Below are 23,759 nucleotides of genomic sequence, written 5' to 3' on the forward strand. Positions count from 1 at the left end.
CCATTAGCCAGAGGCTATTACCAAAATCACAAGACCAAGACCTAAACCAAAACAACTGCAAAGAAGAACCAGCCAGCAATCTGGATTGGTGCAGATGCTTGTACAAAATCTGCACATTAGCAGATGACAACACCTCAGTAGAAATATGCAAAGCCAAGGTAGACTCAACCAAATACAGAATAATGGACCCACCAGCTAAAGTTAGATAAGGGAAAATGCAAAGCATATTGCAAACCCAGAGAGAGATTGACACATAATTCCTTCTCTCCCTTTCAAAATATTGGGGCAGTGCTAGAGAGATTTCTTCAAATTAGCAGAAGTAACTTCTGTTGCCAGATGCTGGGACTGGCCGATAGTATGGATCACTAGATAATTGCCCTATTCTGTACATTTGCCTCTGGCGTTGGCCACTGTCAAAGACTGGATACAGGGCTGGATGGGGCATTGGTCTGACCCAGTATGACTGTTCTCACTTGCCGTTAATTTTTGTGTGGGAGTCGGGGGAGAAAGGGGGGTAAGAGTGAGGACTTTATTACCCAAGGAAAGAGGACAGATAGTATTGCCTTTGTTAGCATCCTATCACTGAATCTGAAAAGCGCAATAATGACTAATGGACACAGGGTAAAAACCTCTTGCACATTAAAACCCTGTCCTGGGCAGATGCTTTGACAGAGGTATCTGTCGTTATACCTTGCAGTGCTTGAATTGCTTGTCTGGTTAGTAATGTCTTCTGAGTTGAACTAGGCATCATTATAGCACCTTTCCCATGGCCTGGAGGGTGGCATCTGGGCTTTATATCAGGGCATTGTCCCTGGACCTTGCTACAGACTCCTCCTTTGATATTGGTCTGTTCCTATTGGGTGTAGTCCTCTGGCAACAGATGGCTGGTACATTTTTCAAACTCTGGTTATTAGTAGTGATGCGTGTGCATTGAGATTCTAGCACACACATAGGGATGTGCTCCTTTGGGCTGCTGGAAGGAGATACAGTAACGCCTCACTTAACATAGGGATGTGTGTGCTAGAATTTTTTTAACTTGGGTTAATTGATTGCCTGTTTGTATATATTAACTACTTTGGTTTATATCTAGTTGGGACACTCCCCAAACTTTTGTTCCAGGTGAAAAACAATTTGTGCTTTATTCTAAAGTGAGCCCTACTTCACATGAGATGCATGTACATTAAGGAAAATGATAAACTGCGACTTTAGCGTACACTGGGTTTTATTCTCTTTCATGTATCAGATTTCTAGCTTTGAAGTTCTTATGTTTTCTATGTACATTATTTACTTAGCCATGTGTCCTTCATACAGTGATGTATTCATATGGACTTCCTTTTGTTCACCACTGGTATATTCCCAAGGAAGTTTAGAACCTCTCTTTCCAAACAACTCAGCTTACCACAACTGTCTAAAGCACTGTCTGTCTGCATGGAAAAAATGATCTGTTTCTTGGTTCAGTTGCATATTGCAACTGTATTGGTGAAAAAGCTGGTTTTGAAACACTTTACTAGGTGCTTACTAGACTGGGGGAAAGCCCTCTGGCAGCTACATAATAGGTAGCCTGGTGTCTTTCTCGTCTACTATGCAAGACTTCCCTGAGGGTTCTTCCACTGTGGGAGTGTGCCCTCTCCCCATTTTGCAAGACAGATGCAAAGGAGTAGTCTCCACTCCATTGTAGTTAAGTGAGGAATTTTCTCTTCCTTCTCTTCACTAGGCATTAGGGTGAAGAACGCTTCTTTCTAGTTCCCATTATCCAAACCATGGTGACTGTGAGGATGGGGCATCACTTTCTGTTCCCTTTTTGACAGGTTACAGAGTAGCAGCCATGTTAGTCTGTATTCGCAAAAAGAAAAGGAGTACTTGTGGCACCTCAGAGACTAACAAATTTATTTGAGCATAAGCTTTTGTGGGATGAAGTGAGCTGTAGCTCACGAAAGTTTATGCTCAGATAAATTTGTTAGTCTCTAAGGTGCCACAAGTACTCTTTTTCTTTTTGTTCCCTTTTTGTTTTCTTTCATCTTTCTTCATTTCCTTGTCTTTGTCCCTTCCCAGGATCATGTCAGGTTTCTGCTATTAAGTGAAACTGCCCTATTTGCGCAGGAGAACTGAAACATTTGCAAAGCTAAAGGAATCTCCTTAGCTGTATCTACTTTGCTGAGTATCTTCCATGCTTTACAGTAACACTAAATATTCTTGGACAGAAGTGGTTTGGGGCCTAACACTATTAACCATACTGAGAAGTATACTTTGTCTTACCATATGTAAACTGAATTGTAATTACAAATATTTAATAATAATTAGCATTACAGAGTTTATTGCCAGTGTGTCACCCTTTTATTAAAGAAAATAATAATTTGTTTCATTGGTGTCATGGAGTATCCAACCAGTGTCACAAACTCTAGATTCCTGGCATAGCTGCCCTAGCAGTTAGCTCAGACATGCCAGTTACACTTGAGTGTTCTTTATTCATGGTGAAAATACTCCTCTTTCATGCTGCTGTGCTGAGCTTGACTGAATATGTGATTCTCAAATGTAAACTGTCTACCTCAATCCCTCCTTTCAGCAACAAATTCACCATCAGATTGTAACTTTTAAAAATAGGTTACCATGAGGTCTATTGGACTTCTGCGAAGCAATCACAGTGTACAGGCATAATGTATTTTTTTAAAATAAAGTTTGTCCCCTCAAAAGAAAGTGAGCTCTTGTCATTGTTCAATGTGTAATGTTCCCTCTTAGGTTACTGTTTTCAAATTTGTCCCTCATACATGTTGAAACTCTTTTCTTCCTAGCTTACTTCTATGCTAGTATCCACTCATGTCAGGCTTCTTGGAAGTACAGTACAGACCCGTTTACGCTTGGATGTCGGGAGTCAAGCAGTCACGACCACGTGTTAATGGACCGCGGGTTAAGAGGGCCATGCTGAAAAGAGTCTCTGATTCACTTAGAAAAAACAGTTATTTTCTGCTCTTTCTGGCTCGCATTTTTTTTTCTTTCTTATGAAGTCTGTCATTTGCCACAGATGAATGATTTCGATATTTCCGCATTTTGCTCCTCCACAAATCTTACAATAGTTTCTACAGCACTACCGGCTTCTGTGGGTGAAATTTTGACTTTTTCAACGACATCCTTGCCATCACTTTCGCAGTCTGACGTAGCCTCGCAGCCCATTAATGTTTCTTCCTCAGACAGAAATTCTGAAGTCAGGCAATCTTCATCCATCTTCAGCCACTCACTCGGTAATGATTTCTAGCCATGTATCCAAACTAAAATCTTTTATCATTGGAAAGAAAATTTTACCTTTATCCTCTTTTGTCGTGTTCGTGTTTGTAGGATGTCTTCTGAAAATCCTTCGAAGTCTGGCTCTGAATCGATGCCACTGCTGGAGTTTTCCGAGTCTGAGCCGTCTTTGATGGGAAAGGCATCGCCGAGAGCCTTCATCCAGCAGTTTTCAATGAACTTTTGTTTTACTCCTTCCCAAACTTTAACTAAACAAATAATTTCCTTCATGTTTAACTGTTTCAGGAATTCAGAAATGCCTGAAGACGTGCATGACACGATTGCCGGAATCCGCTCCCGTCGATAATTGTTCTTAAAATTGTGAATAATGCCCTGGTCTAAAGGTTGAATTTTTGATGTTGTGTTGAATGGTAGATATAGCACTCGAATTTTTCCATCGCTCGATACCAGTGATTCAGCGGGAGGATGGGCTGGACAATTGTCAAGTAGCAAAAGTGCTTTGGCTTCAAGTTTCTTCAACCGCAGATACTTACGAACAGCTGGAACAAAGCTGTTGTGGAACCAGTCATCCAATCATTTTTGCTGTTAGCGTATATTACTGGCAGTTTGGATCTATTGAGTTGATTAAAGCAGTGAGGGTTATGAAAGTGGCCAATGAGAAGGGGGCAAGCTTATGGCTGCCTGTCTTATTACTACAAAAAGGAAGAGTCACACAATCTTTTATCTTTTTAAATCCAGCTGTTTTCTGTGTCTCATAATTAAAGGCTAAAGTCTTGTCAGGTAGCAGTTTTGCAAATAAAGATGTTTCATCTCAACTATAAAGTTCTTCGTGGTAGTCTTCATTTTGTAAAATAGATTTTAACTCTGCGGGAAATGCGTTGGCGGCCGATTCATCGGTTGATCGGCTTTCTCCAGAAATAGATTACTGCGCTATGCCATGACGCTTTTTAAAATGACTTATAAACCGCTTGCTGGCTTGGAATGATTCATCCCCCGTTAAATTTCCAAATTTTGTCACTTGGGCTTGAAGAATTGGCCCACTTAGTGGCATTCCTTTCAGCCTTTCCCGAGCAAACCCTGTGCACATGGCTTTGTCTATTGTGGGTTTCGCTGAATAGCGCACAGGTTTTCGCTTAAGCCCCGCGGCCGAATCGATATTTTGTACAAAGCCATTCAGTTTAGATTAGTTTTTTAGCCATTCTCGGAGAGTAGATTCGGCAGTCCCAATATCTTTTGAAACTTTGACCTGGGTTTCTCCGCTACTTACTTGATCTATTGCAGCTAGCTTTTCTTCTACCGTGTAGGAACGCTGATGCTTTCCCTCTGCCATTATGCAGTATTAGGCCTAGGGTTAAAATTTTCTAATGTAGTGTGTGTGTGTATATATATATATTTCTAGCGTGACCATGACTAAGCGTGCGTGATATGTCTTTACCAATATCGGTAAAGATGTACAACACATTTCCGCTCTGTACTTCCTGTCGATTTCTATGTCCGTGAGTTAGTGAGCAAATCTGTAGAGCTACATAGCAAGTTCCTGTACCGCGTATTAACGAGTCTCGCGTGTTAAATAGGTAGCACTGGGAAGCATGGCGCTACCGTGCGATAAGCAGATTCGCGTGTAAACGTGTCTGTATTGTAGCTCTCGCGCAGCTCTGATATACTAGTTAACTAAATTTAGAGCTTGAAAGCCATGAAATGTAAGCCTCTTGAACAAGCTTCTTACCTTGGGTTAAGTACTTCAGTGAGAAAGGAGCCCTACTGTGGGGGTGGGGGGGATCTACAGGATCGAATGCCTGTCGGATTTCTAATTAGAGATGGAATTTTTTCTATCTCAGGAGCTTCAGTTCAGCTTGACAAGATTTTGTTTTGTCTGAAGAGCATGCTGGGTAAGTGCTGTCAGTGTGCTTGGCACTGTACTGTGTATACAGATGGAGACAAGGTTTCCACCCAAAGGAGCTCAAGCCTAAATTAGATGCTGACAATAGGGCAAGGTGGAAAGCAAAAATTCTTATTTGTGAATCAAAGCCAAATGCTGAAACCTCGGTATTGTGCATCAGTATGAACCAACACCTTTTGGAATTTTTTTGTGAAAACAAGGGACTCCTGTCCTTGAATATCCATAGGCCAGTGGTTAAGTCCCTAACCTGGGATGTGGGAGACCCAGGTTCAGCTCCCTGCTTTACCTGATGCTTTTCCTGATTCAGAGACTGGTCTTGTGTCTGGGTCTCCCACATTGCAGGTGAATGCCTCAACCACAGAACTAGTGGCTATTCTGGGGTGGGTGTCTCAGATGTTGACCAAAATTCCATCTTGGAGCAGAGAAACAGGTATTTCACTTCTGGCGAATCAGCATTCTCTGATGGAAAAGAACATTTTGTTAAAATTGCTGACCAGATGTAGCTGATAAGTGTTGTACTTGATATGAAAGCTCAAGCTTCAAGAGGGGCTGTATGCACATGCGTGCATAGTATGTATTCTAAATTCAGTGGATTGTTTGTTGAATGATGGGCCTCGGGTACAATTAAACAATAAAATCCAAAATGTTCCTGCTTGAGACATGTCTGTGTTCACTGGAAGAACAGATGAAAGCAATACAGTCCCATCCCTAGGGAAAGTCTGGTAGTCATAGCCTGGAACTTCTGTTTATCTTAATCTGTCAATGGTCCCCAAACTTTTTTGGTCATGGGGACGCGCCCCCCCCCATTACTTGGCCCGTGCCCCTGCCTGCCAGGGGCCAGGAGCTGGGGGCTGCGGCTGGGAGCAAGGGGCCACTGTCGGGACCGGAACTGGGGCTGGGGCCAGGGGGCTGGAAGTGGGACCAGAGCTTGGGCTGGGGACAGGGGGCTGAGGGCAGAGCGGGGCTGGGTGTTGCTCCATCCCCGCCCCCTGTGGGGGCTGGTCCAGGCTCTGCTGTGTGCCCCCCCCCAACATTCCTCCATGCCCCACAGTTTGGGGACTACTGGTCTATGGTGATGTCCAAGAGGCTACATTTCTAGGATAAAGAGACTCCAGAGTGTTTTGAAATGTGGTGGTGGACTCTGCCTGGGTATGAATGTTCTCTGATTACAATAGGTGTGCCATTGTTCTGTAAGCATTTCTCAGCAGGTTCTCCTGCAGCGGATTGCCCATCTAACTCAACACAACAGGGGCAAACTTCATTGTGGAATTCTCAGTCTAAATTTTGCATGAATGTGCAGGGGATGAAGGAGGGTAGAATAATCCTACCGAAGAACCCCTTTTCTTTGGGTGAGAGGTTGTCTCCCTTTTCAGTGCCCCATATCATGCTGATCCTTCTTACAGAAGGAGGCTGGACGTGGTTTTGTTGGTGCCATTCATGAGCTGGCCAAAGGTGCACTGTCTGTGAAAGGAGTATCGTGGGGATAAACAGTCATCTCCCTATGAGTTAATGGAGCCATCTTTTCCTTTCCAGGAAGATTAGCAAAGGTGTATTCTGCAGTTCCTGAAGCCCTCAGATGGATTTCAGACCTATTAACTTATAAATGTTGCTATTTCCGTATAAAAGAAGAAGACTGAAGCCATGCATAGAGATGGATATCTTAAGCTATGTCTACGGTTAGGGCATGTCTACACTACAATCTTAAATTGACCTAAGTTAGGTTGACCTATAGCCACCACAGTAATAACTGTGGTGGCTGATGTACACACTGCCCTCTTTCTGTTGGTGGGGCGCATCCTCACGAGGAGCTCTTCCACCAACTGAAGAGGGGCAGTGTGGGGGGCTGAGAGCCAGGGCTCTGAGCTCTGCGCAGCTACCCACCACGAACCCAGCTGCCATCTGGGGCTTCTTGCCTTCCCACTTGCAGGTGGGGGGAGGAGGGGGGAAGGGAGGAAGCTGCCTGGGGCTTCCCGCTCCCAGCTGGGAAGTGGGGAGCTACGCTCTGAGTCCAGTCAGCTGCTGTGCTCCCAGCAGGGAAGCTGAGAGCTGGGCTTTGAGCCTGGAGTCTTGATACAGCTGGGGGGGTGGGGGGGGGGAAGCAGAGCTCCAAGCCGGGACTTGGGGTGGGGGCAGCCCAAGCTGGGAGCCTGGGTGGTAGCCTGGTTTGGAGCGAAGACCCGGCAGTAACCCAGCTGGGGAGCAGGACTTTCTTGTCAATTTTGGCTTTCTTGCCAACAGCGAATGTAAATAATGCAGCGTTTACGTTGACACTGTGTCGCCCTAACTACACCAACATAAGCCCTATGCCTGCCAGTGTAGTAGGGCACTGACATCAGCGGGAGCAAGGCTGTAGTGTGTACAGTGACATAGGTCAACATAAGCTGCCTTGTCAACCTAACTGTAGTGTAAAACCAGGCCTTATACCAATGCGGTGTCACAGCCGCAGTGTTGCAGTGTAGACATTCATTACAACAATGGAAGGGGGTTCTCCTGTTATCGTTAATCCGCCTCCCTGAGAGGTGGTAGCTAGGTTCATAGAATATCAGGGTTGGAAGGGACCTCAGGAGGTCATCTAGTCCAACCCCCTGCTCAAAGCAGGACCAATCCCCAACTAAATCATCCCAGCCAGGGCTTCATCAAGCCTGACCTTAAAAATATCTAAGGAAGGAGATTCCACCACCTCCCTAGGTAATGCATTCCAGTGTTTCACCACCCTCCTAGTGAAAAAGTTTTTCTTAATATCCAACCTAAACCTCCCCCAATGCAAATTGAGACCATTACTCCTTGTTCTTTCATCAGCTACCACTGAGAACAGTCTAGATCCATCCTCTTTGGAACCCCCTTTCAGGTAGTGGAAAGCAGCTACCAAATCCCCCCTCATTCTTATCTTCCGCAGACTAAACAATCCCAGTTCCCTCAGCCTCTCCTCATAAGTCATGTGTTCCAGTCCCCTAATCATTTTTGTTGCCCTCCTCTGGACTCTTTCCAATTTTTCCACATCCTTCTTGTAGTGTGGGGCCCAAAACTGGACACAGTACTCCAGATGAGGCCTCACCAATGTCGAATAGAGGGGAATGATCACGTCTCTCGATCTGCTGGCAATGCCCCTACATACACATCCCAAAATGCCATTGGCCTTCTTGGCAACAATGGTTGATGGAAGATTTCTTCTGTCATCACTGCGTTGTCTGCACCAGGAGTTAGGTTGGCGTAATTACATTGCTCAGGGATGTGGCTGGGTTGACGTAACTCCTTAGTATAAATTTAGCCTTAGATTATAGAGAGCTGGGAAGGGAGGTTCAGGAAGTATTTGAGTGGCAATTACCTGGTTGTAATTACCTTACACAGGGTAAGCCTCTGCCCCACAGCAGTGTTGTGAGATCCGCATAGCTTGTGAGCCGAAACCTTTCTACTAACAATTTTGCGGGCATGCAGCTTCCAACACTCAAAGTTTCAGCAAGTCTCAGGAATTAGCTGCTTCGTTTTGTACTGTTCTTCCTATCTAATGTATTATGGGTCGTGCTGGTAGCGACACCTCTAGTTAAGGTTGTCTAGCATTTTCCATTGTAAGACCATGTTTTCAGTTGCTTAAACTTAGCCAAACTTAATGTTTGGGCTGAAATTTTTCATACCAGATGTCTGCTTCAGGCTGAATTTTGTTGGAAAACTTCAGCAAAAACAGTTCAGCTTTTTTCTCACAATGAGGTTAGGAAAAAACATCTTACAACCATTTTGTTGAGAAGCTCTAGCTTCGTCACAGAAAACTTGAAATTTGGCAAGGGTATCAGTAGGAATATTTCTGTAGTGTCTAGGATGGGCACATGGAGACTTGGCAAACTTGTACCAGGATGAGGCTGTTTAGGGTATTACTTTTAGCTGCCTCTTTCTGGTCACAGGCTTGCAGCAGTGTTGCAAAATATATAGTCTTGGATGACTAAGCCAGATTCTTATTAAACAGAAGGCAGAAGGAGAGAGAGAAAAGAGAAGAAATAAGGTTGGGAAGGAAAAGGACGGCGGGAGGGAATGAAATCTCACATCCCAGGTAGTAGTTGGATTTCAGCCAGAGCTGGCAGAGGTGGCAATGTCACCTGGGTCCTCTTTCTGGCCTGGTCTGGTCAGGACATCCTTCAGGATGAGGATAACAAGGCCTGGGGTCTCAAGAGATGGTGGGGGTGTAAGTCATGATGGTGAAGCTCACTCCAGTAGCCAATTTTTCTCCCCAAAGTCTTTCTTTTGGGTCCTTAAAGGGAGTGATGGGTGGAATAGCCCATTCCACTTACTATGGTGTCCACCAGTTAGGCCTAATTTCTGACACACTAGTTTTGGTTTACTGATTTCTGTTTCTACACTTCTCTTGTTTTCCATAAAACAGTCCTTGAGTTATAGCTGTAGGCCTTTTTTGTTTGGACTAATTCAGTTTTTCTGTCTTGCTTTTTCACTTTTTCCCATCAACATTTGTTGTTATAGGTGGTTATGACATTTTATGAATGTATACTCCTCACGGCTGAGCTCACAATTAGGGCAAATTTATAGGCCCAGTTATCACAACATGCCCAGGTCAGTGGGAGCACTCATGGTAGCAAAGTTAATCATATGCATAAGGGTTAGCAGGTTGGAAGCCTCTGAACACAGTCCATCCTGTGAATTGAATGAGACAGGTGCTGTGGGGGAAAAATAGACTACGATCCTGTAATTAGAGTGTATCATAATGCATACACACAAGGGAGTCAAATGAAGGTTGCATGGGAAACCTTAATTCTGGCATTTCGTAACTTGAGTGCTTGAATTAGCAACTGTAATGTTCTTTTTATGGTAAATTTTAATGTTTTTTGTATGTAAAAATTTTAGTGTCTGTCGTAGTATGGAAGTGCTCAATACAGTAATTTAGATTTGCAAGGTGTAATTCACAGACCACATTGCGGTGGATGATACTGAGTCCTCCGCTTCCAGGTTCTAGGAAGCTTTGCTTCCTACTCTTTTTTGTGACTAGTTCCTTCTTAGTAATGGCAGGGGGGCTCTGGAAACTCTCTTAAAAACAGCTGGTAGTATTGAGTTGAGTAAAGGTTCTTTCCATTCCAGACTCTCCAGCAAGTGCTCTTTGTTGTGGCATATACTTCTCCTGGAATTGAGAGACTTAGAAATGAGAATCTGTAGAAGTTTTCGCACGGTGAGTGCATTTGGTGCAGTTTATATATGCTTTCGAGCATCCATTGCCCCCACTCTTCAGGTCCTAGTTTGTGAGATACCTAAACGCTGTTGAAATCCTTCCATCTTTTTCCAATTTAAGTTGGGAGATCTTTGGTGTTTTCCTGGTGTCTAATTTTGGGGCACTGCCCCTGTTAAAAAAAACCCTCACAGCCTGCCAAGAACTTCCCCTCCCTGCTCCATCCACTCAGGAAGTAGTCCACCCTGGGGAAGATCTGTATTTTCTCTGCTGCTATGCATCCCAACTGGAATCTGCATCAAACTGCATTCAGAATCTTCATAGACTTTCAAGATTAAGGAGATAGGGTTATCTCCAATTCTTCCCCGCCCCCCTTCCATTTCTGGTTTGTTGGGATTAAGGTCTTTATATAAGACTCAATTTTTGACAGCACTCTTCTATTTTGAACTAGCTACTACACAATACTGTAAATTGACTCAAGTGTAGCGGGTTACAATGCTCTTTAGGCTTTCCTACAAAGGAAAGTTGACACTGTTGGTACCAACCAACACTGTCCAGCCTCTTGTTGTTGAGTGTTGTCCCTCCTGCCATAACTAGCAAAAAGGAACTACTAAGAAAAGAAGCTTATATCCCTGAACAAATTTGATTTCATAAGCAGGCCCTTTTTCTACTCCTTGAAGTGCAATTAATGCTCAGTCTTGCGCAATGGGGACAGGAGCATGTTGGTGACTCACTAAAGAAAGGTTTCAGAGTAGCAGCCGTGTTCGTCTGTATTCGCAAAAAGAAAAGGAGTACGCGTGGCACCTTAGAGATTAACCAATTTATTTGAGCATAAGCTTTCGTGAGCTACAGCTCACTTCATCGGATGCATAAAAGTGGAAAATGCTGTGAGGATGTTTTTATACACACAGACTATGAAAAAATGGGTGTTTATCACTTCAAATAGCTTATAAGATAAGCTATTACCAGCAGGAGAGTGGGGTGGAGGGGGAGAAAACCTTTTGAAGTGATAAACACCCATTTTTTCATGGTCTGTGTATAAAAACATCCTCACTGCATTTTCCACTTTTATGCATCCGATGAAGTGATCTGTAGCTCACGAAAGCTTATGCTCAAATAAATTGGTTAGTCTCTAAGGTGCCACAAGTACTCCTTTTCTTTTCACTAAAGAAAGAGAGCAATGTATAGATAGAGGTATAAGATATTGCTACCCTCATTAAAACAACAGCTTAGAATCTGGGACTCTACCACAGTATTCAAATGGGTCATGAAAAGCACTAACTTACTAGAGGGTTGAATACGTAATTGCTTATATAGGCCAAGCTGTACAGCCAGCTGGGCCCTTTCCCCCACTATAGCAAGGCCCCTCTTTCTCTGGTCAGAACCCTATTGTTGTTGGTGTTAGTGAAAATCAAAACCCCTGGTTTTTGTGGCAATAGGCTTTTCTGGTTTTCTCTCGTCTCTCCCCCAGCCCCCATCAAAATCAACAGTTCTGCCCTTTCATGCCTGAAACTTTTGAAAATTGCATCTGATTAATTCCAAAGTTATTGCGTTGCATACAAACAGAAATGCCATTGAGTTGAGTGTAGGGCATTGCTTTTCTGGCCTACCACTTTAGGATTTGTGGACTGGTGACTTTGAAGGACTGCTGACAGAGTGATCTGAGGGGCCTCTGACTTTGGAATTCATTTTCCAGTGGTCCTTCTGCCAGTAAACCAGTCCATAACAGCCTAATTCTGTTAACCTAGGTTTGCTGCAAAGTCCATCTTTTTTTCTGAGCTTTTGGAGAGGCAGGGGTATGCTAAGGGCCGTCTCTTGGGCACAGTGTGGGTGTTGGGTATCTTGTCTCACTGGTTTTGGGAAGGATGCTGGGTTTACTGTTTTGGGTACTAGTTGGAGTATGTATGTTAAACGTAGGTCAAAGGTGCCTAGAGCCTTTGATAGGTGTCTTTAAATGTATCTCAGACTAAATATTGAGTCATAAACTAATGCCAGGAACTTACTGTAACAATTGTTTTAAGGAATTTTGAGCATCACCTGGGATGGTTTTAAATTTCTCTCGTGACCTCTCATTGTTTTCTATCTAGTTTATCTGAAGAGCCCTGCAAATCCGCAGATACCCGCATACGCGGACCATTTTTGCAGATAGTGGATCGGATGCGGATACAACCACGCAGGGCTCTTCTCCCTGGCGGCGACTTGGGCAGCCCAGGGGGCACAAAGTGCTTGGGGCCAACAGCCAGTGGCTGGGCGGCAGGTCAGAGTCGGGGCTCTCCAGCACTTGTTCGCTGCGCTGCTTCCTGTCCAGCAGCTCGAGCCCCTCAGGCAGCGCCAGCGTCCCCACCAGGGCCCGGCCCGGCAACATTGGACGTGCTCCCAGTCCAGGGCCCAGCCTGCCAGCTCCTAGCCACAGGGATTGGAGAGGGCAGGGCCCCAACGCCTCACTCCTCTGTCCCACTGTGATGCAACACAGCGCTGCTGCTGTGTGTCGCTCACAAGCTCCCAGGAACAGCATGTGATGCAATGCCCCTTCCACCCAGCCCTCCCTCCACGCTGTCCTGTCTCCTCGAGACCCCGCCCCTGTGCTGCCCCTTACTCCCAGTCCCCACCCTCTTGATGCCTCTTTCCTTCAAGACCCCGCCCCCCCCCATCCCCCTCATTCGCTAGCGCTTGAAACAGCTTGTTGCTGCTGGGTGCAGATGTGGATACAGGTAAAATACTGCGGATCCATATTTTTGTATCTGTGCAGGGCTCTATTTATCTGAATCCTCTCTCTCCCACTCTTGAATTTCAGCGTAAATTTAGCAGCCTCTTCTTTATTTTGTGAAAGCAGCTTGAAATTTCCGCTCTGTATGTGTTAATGAGTCTAGCATTCAGTAGCTCATGTTCCCTTGAATTCTTCTGGGGAGAGGGTGAATCAAAGGCAGTATGGTAACTGATAATCTTTTAAGCACAGAGGGCATTTAATTTAATTTTTCATTGGATTGTTTTTGTCACTTTTCTTGCCCGATGACTAGAAAACCTCTCGTAGTTCCACAAAACTTCAGTAGTTTGTTTACATCTTCACTATGAATCTTTTGCTGTAGTTATCTGCAAAGCGATCTGTCCTGTGTTGCTTCTGACATTAAAAACAGTTGTTTGTATCCACAATCAAGGGGAGCCTTATGATATCAGATTTCAAACAAGACTAAAGAAAACCTATACAAATAGAAAGGACCTTCCAGCGGCAAGAATTTAGCTTCACTGTTTCAGGCTACCTCTAAAGTCACTGACCTTCTTTTCCTATTTGTCTCCCTGGCTGTCGATCCTCCCACCTATTGAGCCAAGGCTATTAAGTACAATGCTCAAAGCAGTGTTGGTACATCATTTTGGAGGGAACTTCCAAAGTTTTGAGGAAGTGTGGATCACTTCAGCTAAAGAGGTGGTGGGGACTTTTGGGAAGTATTTATTCTTCCTTGTTACTTGCTGTTGGTAGAGCCTTTATGTCTAATTTTATTTTAACTCCAACCTTCTCTCCACTTCGCTGGGCCAGTGTAATTCCTGAAAGAGGAAACAGGAGCTGCTTATGATGCTGGCTTTACTAATCTCACAGGGAGAAATATGAACTTACTAAATGTAATGGAACTACTGAGATTTTATAGACAATATCATAAGTGTGGAAAGAAATATTTAATATACTAAGTGACACCCTTGCACAAAGATCTCTCATCCTGTAATGCCTACAACACCTTGGCAAACCAGTATGAACCCTTTCAGGATCAGTAAGATTATTCAGACGCTGGTCCTGGACCAGTGGTTTGAGAGGCGAAATGCTGATCTCTACTATTGGGTCTTCTGGTACGGATGTTCTCTTGCTCTGTTTGTGCTGGAATAATCTTATTTGGTACCCAAATATAGATTCTTGTTTTCTCCTTTTTTATGGTTTATTTACCTTAAAATTAGAGAACCCCTTCAATTATTCCTTTGTTTGTGTTGTATGGAAACGTTCAGTGGTTAAAATGGAGTAAAATAAGCGAGAGCTCACCAAATTTGGGAGCATAACAATGGTGAGTCATGAGCTTACCTGATGGTGGCATGCAGTATGGGGAAGGGGTAAGCAAATGTTAGTCTGAAAGCCAATGGTATTCTCCCTTGTCGTAGATCACTGAGGCCTTGTTAAAGGAAAGGGATAAACAAGCAAAATGGAATGGAATTCCCCTGCTGTTGCAGAAACTATATGAGAACAGCCATCCGAACAGCGACTTCTCTCAGTGCCAAAGCATCCTCAAGGTAATCTATACTCAGTCACTGACTCTACTGAAATACCACCCTGCTTCTTGGAAGCCAGTCTCTTCAACTGTTGCATGTTGGGAAACTTGACTTCATACAGTTGTAGCTTCAGTCCTTGAAATCGGGCATATGGAGTAATGCCCATCTGTGAAGTGGAATAAATAAAGAGGCATGTAATCACAACTAGGCATCAGATGATCATCCAGTTATTCTAGGGCAGTTACAGAAATTGTACATTGCTAGTGTTTTGACTGAATGTGGTGGTGGCATTTTTTTTTCTTCTCAGGAAATTTCTCCACTTCTCTCAATGGAGGCCATGGCGTTTGTCACGGAAGATAGAAAAGCTGCTCAAGAATCCACTTTCCCAAACACCTACACATTTGATTTGTTTGGAGGAGTAGATGTAAGTGTTTGGGGTTTTTGTTAACCGTGGCTATAGTTGAGAAACCCTCTGAGGCTTTTAACGAGAGTAAATGGGAAAAGTGTCTTTAAATCAAACAGTTTGGAGGGACTATAAATGCAAATCACATATGATTAGAAGCTTTGGTTGTACTGTCATATATGTTTGATTTCATAAGAGAATCACCACAAGATTACGTCTGCTTTCAGTTTGGTTTGCAAGTACTTTCCAAGATATTACGTGTTCAAAAGCAAGAGACTTTCTTTTCCATGTGGTATAAAAAGATTTGGTGAGTTTCTGTTCGGGCTCTTGGGCACATAACAAAGATGATATTCTTTTACATTGCTGCCTGATATTTCCGTGGGGTTTAAGAAAATTGCTAAATTCTTGGAAATGATAAACAGATACCAGACTAAGTTTAAAAAAAAAATAGATTTCTGATTACATACATAACTTGTATAACATGAAAAGAAGCAAATATCACTTTAAAAAAGAAAATGCTAACAATACATTGGATACTTAAAGTTCTGCAAACCCCCCCCCCCCCAAAAAAAAACAAACAAAAAAACAAAAACCTAATCAAATGGTATTGGGCACTCCTTAAGTGTCTTCTGTCCAAGGATCTCTGTGCTATGTGGTAGGGAAGTGGGGGCAGAATTGGGGATTGAGGCCAGAAGTTCTTGAACAGTGTCCCTATGGATGCTTCACTGTAGGTGTGTTTGTGTCCCTATGCAACTGATCGGACACTACTACTAAAGTTCTCCATTCGACCTGCATGTGCAGTGTCCTCCTTGTGCCCCTCCACAAGGCTAACCAGCACATGGGAGCTAACTCCCTCAGTTCGTTCTCAGCTGCCCCTGGCTAGAGACACAGCAATTAGCAGTTTGTTCATGATCATTAACTTCTTTAACTACTTAAAATGCTAATCTCCTTCAGTCTTAATTGTTTTTTCTCTTTATTTTCTCTTTGAAAACAGAAAAACTGTTTATTTCCCCCCCTTTTTTACTGGGGACCCCTTTTTCTAACAGGATTTGCCCAGCTCACCAGGCTTCAAGAAGTGCCTTTCTTGCAAGGAGGCCATCCCTGTGGCAGAGAAACATTCTCGCTGCATAGGCTGCCTCGGGGGAAAACCACATTCTGCAGAATGTGGGTCTCTGTCAACAATTTAATAAACCCAGGTCTCAAAAGGATAGGGAGTTGACAGAAGATCATCCTGATGGAGACAGCCCTCCAACCTTCTCTGGGTCCATGCCAGGAGTCACCCAGAAGGCATGAGTCTTCCCCCATAGGCCTCAACATCCAGGAACTATGGGTCAAAGAAATCCCCTCTTGTACATCTGAAAAAGAGAGCAGTGAGTCTCCAGAGTGAGCCATGAGCTAGCTGCAAAAGGTCTCCGGCAAGCTTGGTAGTGTCTGCTCCAAGACCATCCAAGCCTGGTACCTATAGCTTACGAGGGTCTGGAGCTGCAGGTACCATAGACACGCTCAAAGACCTGATGGGCACAGGCACCAAGCCCCAACTGTAACAATCGACAAAGATCAGAGGGGTAGCCATGTTAGTCTGGATCTGTGAAAGCAGCAAAGAGTTCTGTGCCACCTTATAGACTAACAGATGTATTGGAGCATAAGCTTTCGTGGGTGAATACCCACTTCTTCAGATGCATTGACAAAAGACAGGATCAGGGAGCACACCAGTAAGAAGACACTTCCAGTACGCACTGTACTTTCAGCGCCATCATCAGTGAGCCAGCAAGCACTGGAGCGTTCGGTGCAGGCAAGATCCCTGACTTCCTCCGTACCACCAACAGCACCGGATCGGTCCGATTCAATTCCAGGGAATTCCAGCACTCAGGAGATGTCAGGATATCTGTTAAACCAGAGTCTCCTCTTCTCAGCACCAAGACTTTGGTACCGAGTCTTCTCCAAGTGTGGGAATCCTCTCCGGTACTCTGCCATGCACCTGCCATTGTATAGTGGCAAATCAGACAGTGAGCCAGAGGAGGTCATCTCCCACCACTCCTCCCATGCTCTCTATGATGCCCATTATCAAGAGGCTCCTCAGGCATACCCTCAGCCTGCTGCACCGCCACCATGATATGGCCAGCCATGGGCACGACCACCAAGCTCTATCCCACCACTTGAGTGGCCCTACTGGGGTCTCTGGGTGGCATATCGCCCCCACACCTCTCAGGCTTCCAGCCTTACCTGTGAGTCCCTGAGACGTTCTCCCTTGGCTATGGCATCCAGAAACTCGGAATGTCCAGAGGAGATTATGGAGGAACAGATATGAGAAGGTTACACCGAGAACTAATATATCTTCCTCCTCTCCAGATGAGACAATCATGCTTCCACCACCATCCTTAGCTAATGATTTCCAGCTCTTCCAGGCCTTGGCAAAAAGGGTAGCAGACATGCTGCAGATACCCCTAGAGGAAGTCAAGAACACTCACCACAAACTCCTTGACATCCTACGCTCTTCCTCGTCCTCCAGAATAGCCTTACCCTTCAGTGAGGCTCTCCTGGATCCTGCAAAAAGTGTATGGTAAACCCCAACATCGGTGATGCCTACTTGTAAACGGGCGGATAAAAAATATTACATTCTGGCTAGGGAGACAGAATTCTTTTTTACCCCGCCCCCAACTCCATTGTTGTGGACCCGGTAAACTCCCAGGGCCACCAGCACCAAATGAGATCATCCCCTTACAATAGGGATGGGAAATGTTTGGACCTCTTTGGGAGAAAAGCCGATTCTTCTGCCACATTGCAATTTTGAATCACAAATTATCAAGCCTAAACAGCAAAATATGACTGTTAGTTATTGAAAACTCAACACCTTTACTGGTCAGCTCCCAGAGTCACAGCGTGACCAGTTCCGAGCTATCGTCCAGAAGGGGCAGCTAGTGACAACAGCCAAAACAACACTCCAGTCAGCCCTCGATCCAGCTGATAAGTGTCCCGGTCCATCTCTATGGCGGTGGTTATGTGACATGCATCATGGTTACACCTTTTAGGCTTCCCTAAAGAGGTGCAGATGATTGTTGAAGACTTTCCCTTTGAAGGCACCAAGTTCTTTGCTGAAAAGACTGATGCATCCTTGCATACCCGTAAAGATTCCAGGACCACTCTCTGCTCATTAGGGATCTATATGCCTGAACAAAAGAGAAAATTTAGGCCACAGCCCCAACATAAAACCTGTACCTCCCAATACCCAACTCAATGCTTTTTACAAATCTCAAAGAAAGAAATCTAGGTTCTCCAAACGCAATCCATCAGGTCCACAGCCTTCCATGTGACAACCATCCACCTCCATACATGAATTTTGACATGTCGGTCAAGGTGTCGACAAACCATTCCCCTCAACCACTACAGCTGACCAACCTATCCTACCCATTTGACTACCACCTTGCCACATTCCGCAGCATCTGGGAACATATAACATCGGACCAATGGGTCTTGGAAATAATTTGCAATAGGGGTATTCATCCATTTTACCTACCCCTGTCCCCAACACACTTCTCCATCCATCATTAGGGACCATTCTTACGAGAGTTACTACAACAAGAAATAGATCACCTCCTCCAGTTAGGAGCCCCAGAACAAGTATCTTGACATCTACGAGGCGCAGAGATTTTTTTTTTCTCTTGCTATTTCATAGTACCCAAGAAGGAAGGAAGGAAGGTTGGAGACCCGTACTAGACATCAGAGCATGCAACAAGTTTGTCAAAGCCCAAAAATTCAAGATGGCCACTCTAGCAACAATTATTCCATCATTGGAACAGGGAGACTGGTTTTCGGCCCTCAACCTTTGGGACACTTATTTCCATATCTCAATCCTACTGTTCCACAGGCTGTTCCTCAGATTTACCCTGGGACAAGACCACTGTCAGTACAGAGTACTCCCCTTCGGGCTATCATCCGCTCCAACGGTATTCTCCAAAGTCTGCTCAGTAGTGGCTGCTCACCTACACTCCTAGGGGATCATGACCTACCCCTACCTGGACGATGGTCTCCTTCAACGAGGCTTGCTGGATTACCAATATTGCAATAGACTTGTTCATGGAACTGGGTCTGAAGATCAATGTCCAGAAATCAACCCTCACCCTGGTACAGCACCTGGAATTCAGAGAGGCCAACCTGGACTCATTACAGACCAAAGCGCTCCTGTCTCAGCAAAGGTTCCTCTCCTTGGCCACATTCATAAACAGTACAAAATAGCCCCCAAATAAATATCAGCCAGACACTGGCTCCAACTCTTGGGGCATATGGCAGCCAGCACAGCAGTGATACCTCATGCCAGATTTCATGTGCAGTGTCTCCAGAGTTGTTTCAGCAATGTCTACAGACCAGATAGACAGACAAGACAAACCCCTGTCACTGTCCACCAAGGTCAAAAACTCCCTGGACTGGTGGAAAACCACAGCAAATGTTTGCAAAAAGGAGATCTCTCTGCCAACTTCCCTGTCGTTACTTCTCACCACCAATGCATCCCTTATAGGATGGGGTGCACATCTAAATGACATTACAACACAAGGCAAATGGTCATCTATGGAGATATCCTCCCACATCAACCTCCTCAACCTCAGGGCAGTCAGGAATACCTGCATCCATTTCCTCCCGCTGATCAAGGGAACACACATGAGTCTTAACAGATAACATAGTATGTATGTATTACATATATTGACAAGGAGGAGCCAGGTCACCCTCCCTCCACGCAGAAGCATTAAGGTTAGGGAACTGGTGCATTTCCCCCATCACGCCATCAGCGGCCTATCTCCCAGGAACACAAAACTCTATAGTGCACAGTCTGTCGCAAGTTCCCACACGACCATGAATGGGAGATAAAGCCATGACCTATTAAGGCAACGGGGGGGAGACGGGACCAACCACAAACCTGTTCACTACTTACCTGTACAAGAAATGTCCATGACATTGCTCCAAAGCAGGGATGGGGCAATACGCCCTGTGCAACACTTCCTCTGTGGGACTGGGACCTTCTGTATGCCTTTTCTCAGTTTCCCCTACTATCGAAAGTCCTATTAAAAATAAAATAAGAAGGACCACATGTCATACTGATTGCCCCCACTTGGCTGAGAAGGACTTGGTACCCTTACCTGTCACAACTTGCGATGTGCTCACTGAGCTCTCTCCAGTCCACTCCATGCCTGCTCTTGCCGAACAAAGAACTCACTCTATGTTCCAACCTGAGGATTCTCTGCCTCAAGGCTTGGCTCCTTCATGGTTCCAACACAGAGAAAGCTCCTGCTCGGATGAGGTACAAGAGGTATTACTATGCTTAAAAAAATCCACAACACTCCGTACTCTACCTGCAAAAGTGGTTCCGGTTTCAGACTTGGTGTAAATCCCAACAAAATTCTCCGACATCTGCTACTCTTCCAAAGTTCCTAGGCTATGTAGTAACTCTTAAAAAAAAATTGAGACTCTCTCAGTTCACTCAGGGTCCACCTAGTGGCTATAGCAGCCTTTCACCAACAAGTAGAGCAGGGCTGGCCAACCTGAGAAGGAGCCAGAGTTTAACAATGTACATTGCCAAAGAGCCACAGTAATACGTCAGCAGCCCCCCCGTCAGCTCCCCCACCCCGCTCACAGTGCCTCCCACCCACTAACAGCCTCGCTAATCAGCACCTCCTCTTCCCTCCCCGCATCTCCCGATCACCTGTTTTGTGGCATGCAGGAGGCTCGGGGTGGGAGGAGCGAGGGAACTGCAGGATCTGGGGATGGGGCAGGAAGGGGTGGAGTGGGGGTAATGCCTGTTGCAGAGCCAGGGGTTGAGCAGTGAGCACCCCCCAGCACACTGGAAAGTTGGCCGCTGTAGTTCCAGGCCCAGAGTCAGTGCCTATATAAGGAGTCGCATGTGGCTCCGGAGCCGTAGGTTGGCCACCCCTGAAGTAGAGGGATACTCAGTACTATTGCACCCAACCACAAAATGATTCCTTGGGGGGTATAGTAAACCTTTTTCCGCAACCTTGACATCCCACCCCAAAATGGGACCTAAACCTAATGTTGAAAAGCCTGACTAGACCTCCCTTCGAACCCATGGCTACCCATTCTCTTACATACCTGTCAATGAAAACAGCCTTCCTGGTGGTGGTCACCTTGGCTAGGAGAGTAGGAGAAATAGCAGCTCTGATGGCAAATCCCCCCCCCCCCCAAGTATTCTTTCAGGACCTGGAGTACTGATGTTTTGTGAAGCTGGTTGACTGGGAACTACTCAGCTTTTCTGATTCTCAGTAACATCCCTACTTCCTGCTCCAATCCAGGAATTTTCTCCTCCAGCATAGCCACCAACTTGAACTTTATGCACAGGAAATCCCTTCCATCTTCAGGCACGAAAGAGAACATGGCACATGTGTAGCAGATCACCGCCACTGTTGAATCACTAAGCAGTTTGAAATGTCAAGTGCAGATCCTGGAAGGAAAGCCTTTCATGGTCCTTCTCTAAACTCCCTCCAAATCTCTCCTGTTAATTACCTTTGCTCACTGTTAAGGAGGAGAATCCTCTTGCTCTAACTAGCATAATCAGTTAAGGAAAACTTTTTTTATCTAAAATTCTTTTTGCTTCCAGTTGTAAGGGCGATAGCTGTGGGTGATTTCCCGTAGGATTGAAATGATGCTAAAATCTGGTGGGCTAGGCATTACTTCAATCTGTGACCTTGAATATCTGTTAATGGGATCTTGTTTAGGGGTGGAAAAGGGCACTTGGTTCAAAAAACACTTTGGTAAGTTTGAAATACTTCATTTAATATGTTTATTACTTCAGTTCGAAAGGGCCGGATCCCATTGGGCTAAGTGCTCTCTCGGCTGTTTTGTGCTTGGACAATGCAAGGTGTAGGAGGAATGTGTGCAGTGCCTGACTTCCTCCAAAACCAGAGCACTAGCTTAGCAGCAAGCCCCATGATATTTCATGCAACCAGAAAGGAGGTAAATTGAAGTAGCCATGTTTGTACTAGTTCCCTCACTGTTATCTGTAGCTCTGTAAGAAATCGGACTGATTTGGGGCTTGCTATTTAGAGAGAAAAAAACATGGGTCTTGGGTGTCTCTTTGATTGACTCTACACTTCAGTTCATTCTCTTATTTTCACAGCTTCTAGTGGAAATTCTCATGAGACCAACACTAATTACACAGAAAAAGAAACCGAAAAGTAAGTAGATAAAGGTTTAAGATTAAATAGCTGTTTTTCAATATCTTTCCTTGTTTCCTCCTCCATTTATTTATATCTTTCACCCTTTCTTTACTAAACAAATGATTCACTTTTCCTGAAATAGGAAAACTAATGTCAGTCATTCTTTGTGGTTCTAATTTGAGGGGGTGAATTATAGTCAGTATGTGTTTAAGGCTTAGTTTGTTAGTGTCTGTATTTTTTTCAGTGTATAAATTTGTTTTCCAGGTATTGGCATGTCCACAAATGTTAGAAACTTCCACTGAAGTTACTGGTGGCTATATAGCTCCTATTCAATCCCTCCAGAATGCTGTCCCTAGAATACAGAGCAGTTGAGTGAGTCATGAAGAAAATCCTATTTTTCCAGACATGTAATGAATAGTAATTTCCTAACTATATAATAAAGGGAGTGTGCCAAAGTGAACTAACTAGTTGCTTCAGAATAGCATTTTATCTGCTGGAGCAGCTCAGTAGGCTCAATATTTGTATTTTTCATCTTCCATGTCTACCTGACACTATCTGGTCCTTGCAGTACCTCTGAGAAGGACAAGTGTTATGATATCCTCCCCACTTCTCAAGTGAAGCAACTGAGATTCACAGGTGAAATATCAAGATAAAATCTGTCAAAGGTTTTGTTTACTCTGGGAAAATGCGTCCTGTTCGAAACCATGTTAGTTGGTTGCGGTTAATCCGAGGAGGGAAAGACCAGAAGACTGATGTTTGTTGGATGTAGGTCAGAATTAGCATGCCCTATAACATTGTCCTCAGGCCATTAAATCTCTTGGACTGTACTGCTCGGGTATCTCATTAATCATTTCTAACTGCTTGCTAATTGCAGCTTAATTTTTTTGCATATCCGTTTCAGGCTGTTTAGCTGAATATATAAAATGTCATACACAATGCTCTATGATTATAGCTTAGAAATTAAGTGTTCTGGAAACTGTGTAATGAATTGGTGTCTTATTTTTGCTTTGTAGTAAGTGACGACCTGATCAAGGACTGCTTAAGCATATTGTACAACACTTGCATATGTGTAAGTATTACCTTTTAAAAAATACTTTGTTCCATTTCTTTGCAAACAAACATGTTCCACGCTTCGGCATTGGCAGCACATACCCCAGGAATGAAAGTATATTTGCTTTAAAACATAATTTAAAGACATAATGCAACTCTAGTTTGCAACATTTTCCAAAGTCTGGTTACATATCTGGACCTACTATATTCAGCCTCTCTCTGTGTTTGGGTGTTTAAGTAGTGTTTTATTTATAGGCCTTTCTATAATGCATTACTGCAGTAGCTGAGTGCCCAGTAATTCTGACACACTATTGTGGACATTCGTCTACATATTCATGTTCCCATCTGAGAGCTATTTTCAGCTCTTGTACTTAGAAACATAAATATCAAAATTAGAAAAACGTATGCCCATTAATTTGAGCATCTCTGCCTGTGTGCTGTTCAATACCCTAGTCAACCGAGGGTATTAGGGCCTGATCCTGCAGACCATTCATATGCAGAACATCCTTGGTCAATCACTGGAACCTGAGTGCCGAGGAAGGGCTGCAGGTTAGAAGTCTGTAGAGAACTTGGCTCAAAAATTGAGGCCTAAAGTGC

The 23,759-nt window shown here is 44.4% G+C and overlaps 1 protein-coding gene across 2 annotated transcripts in view; it reads left to right on the forward strand.

The window, feature by feature from the left end:
• Positions 1-23,759, forward strand: part of TRPC4AP (transient receptor potential cation channel subfamily C member 4 associated protein) — a 70,925-nt gene that overhangs the window by 11,516 nt on the left and 35,650 nt on the right. For both annotated transcript variants that reach the window (XM_084645859.1, XM_084645860.1), the window contains exons 2-5: positions 14,442-14,570; positions 14,857-14,973; positions 22,073-22,130; positions 23,126-23,181. In XM_084645859.1, coding sequence (XP_084501985.1) covers positions 14,442-14,570; positions 14,857-14,973; positions 22,073-22,130; positions 23,126-23,181 — 360 coding nt within the window. The remainder of the gene's footprint in view (positions 1-14,441; positions 14,571-14,856; positions 14,974-22,072; positions 22,131-23,125; positions 23,182-23,759) is intronic.

The sequence above is a fragment of the Lepidochelys olivacea genome (assembly GCF_965140295.1).
Source record: "Lepidochelys olivacea isolate rLepOli2 genome assembly, chromosome: 13".
Classification (NCBI taxonomy): Eukaryota; Metazoa; Chordata; order Testudines; family Cheloniidae; genus Lepidochelys; species Lepidochelys olivacea.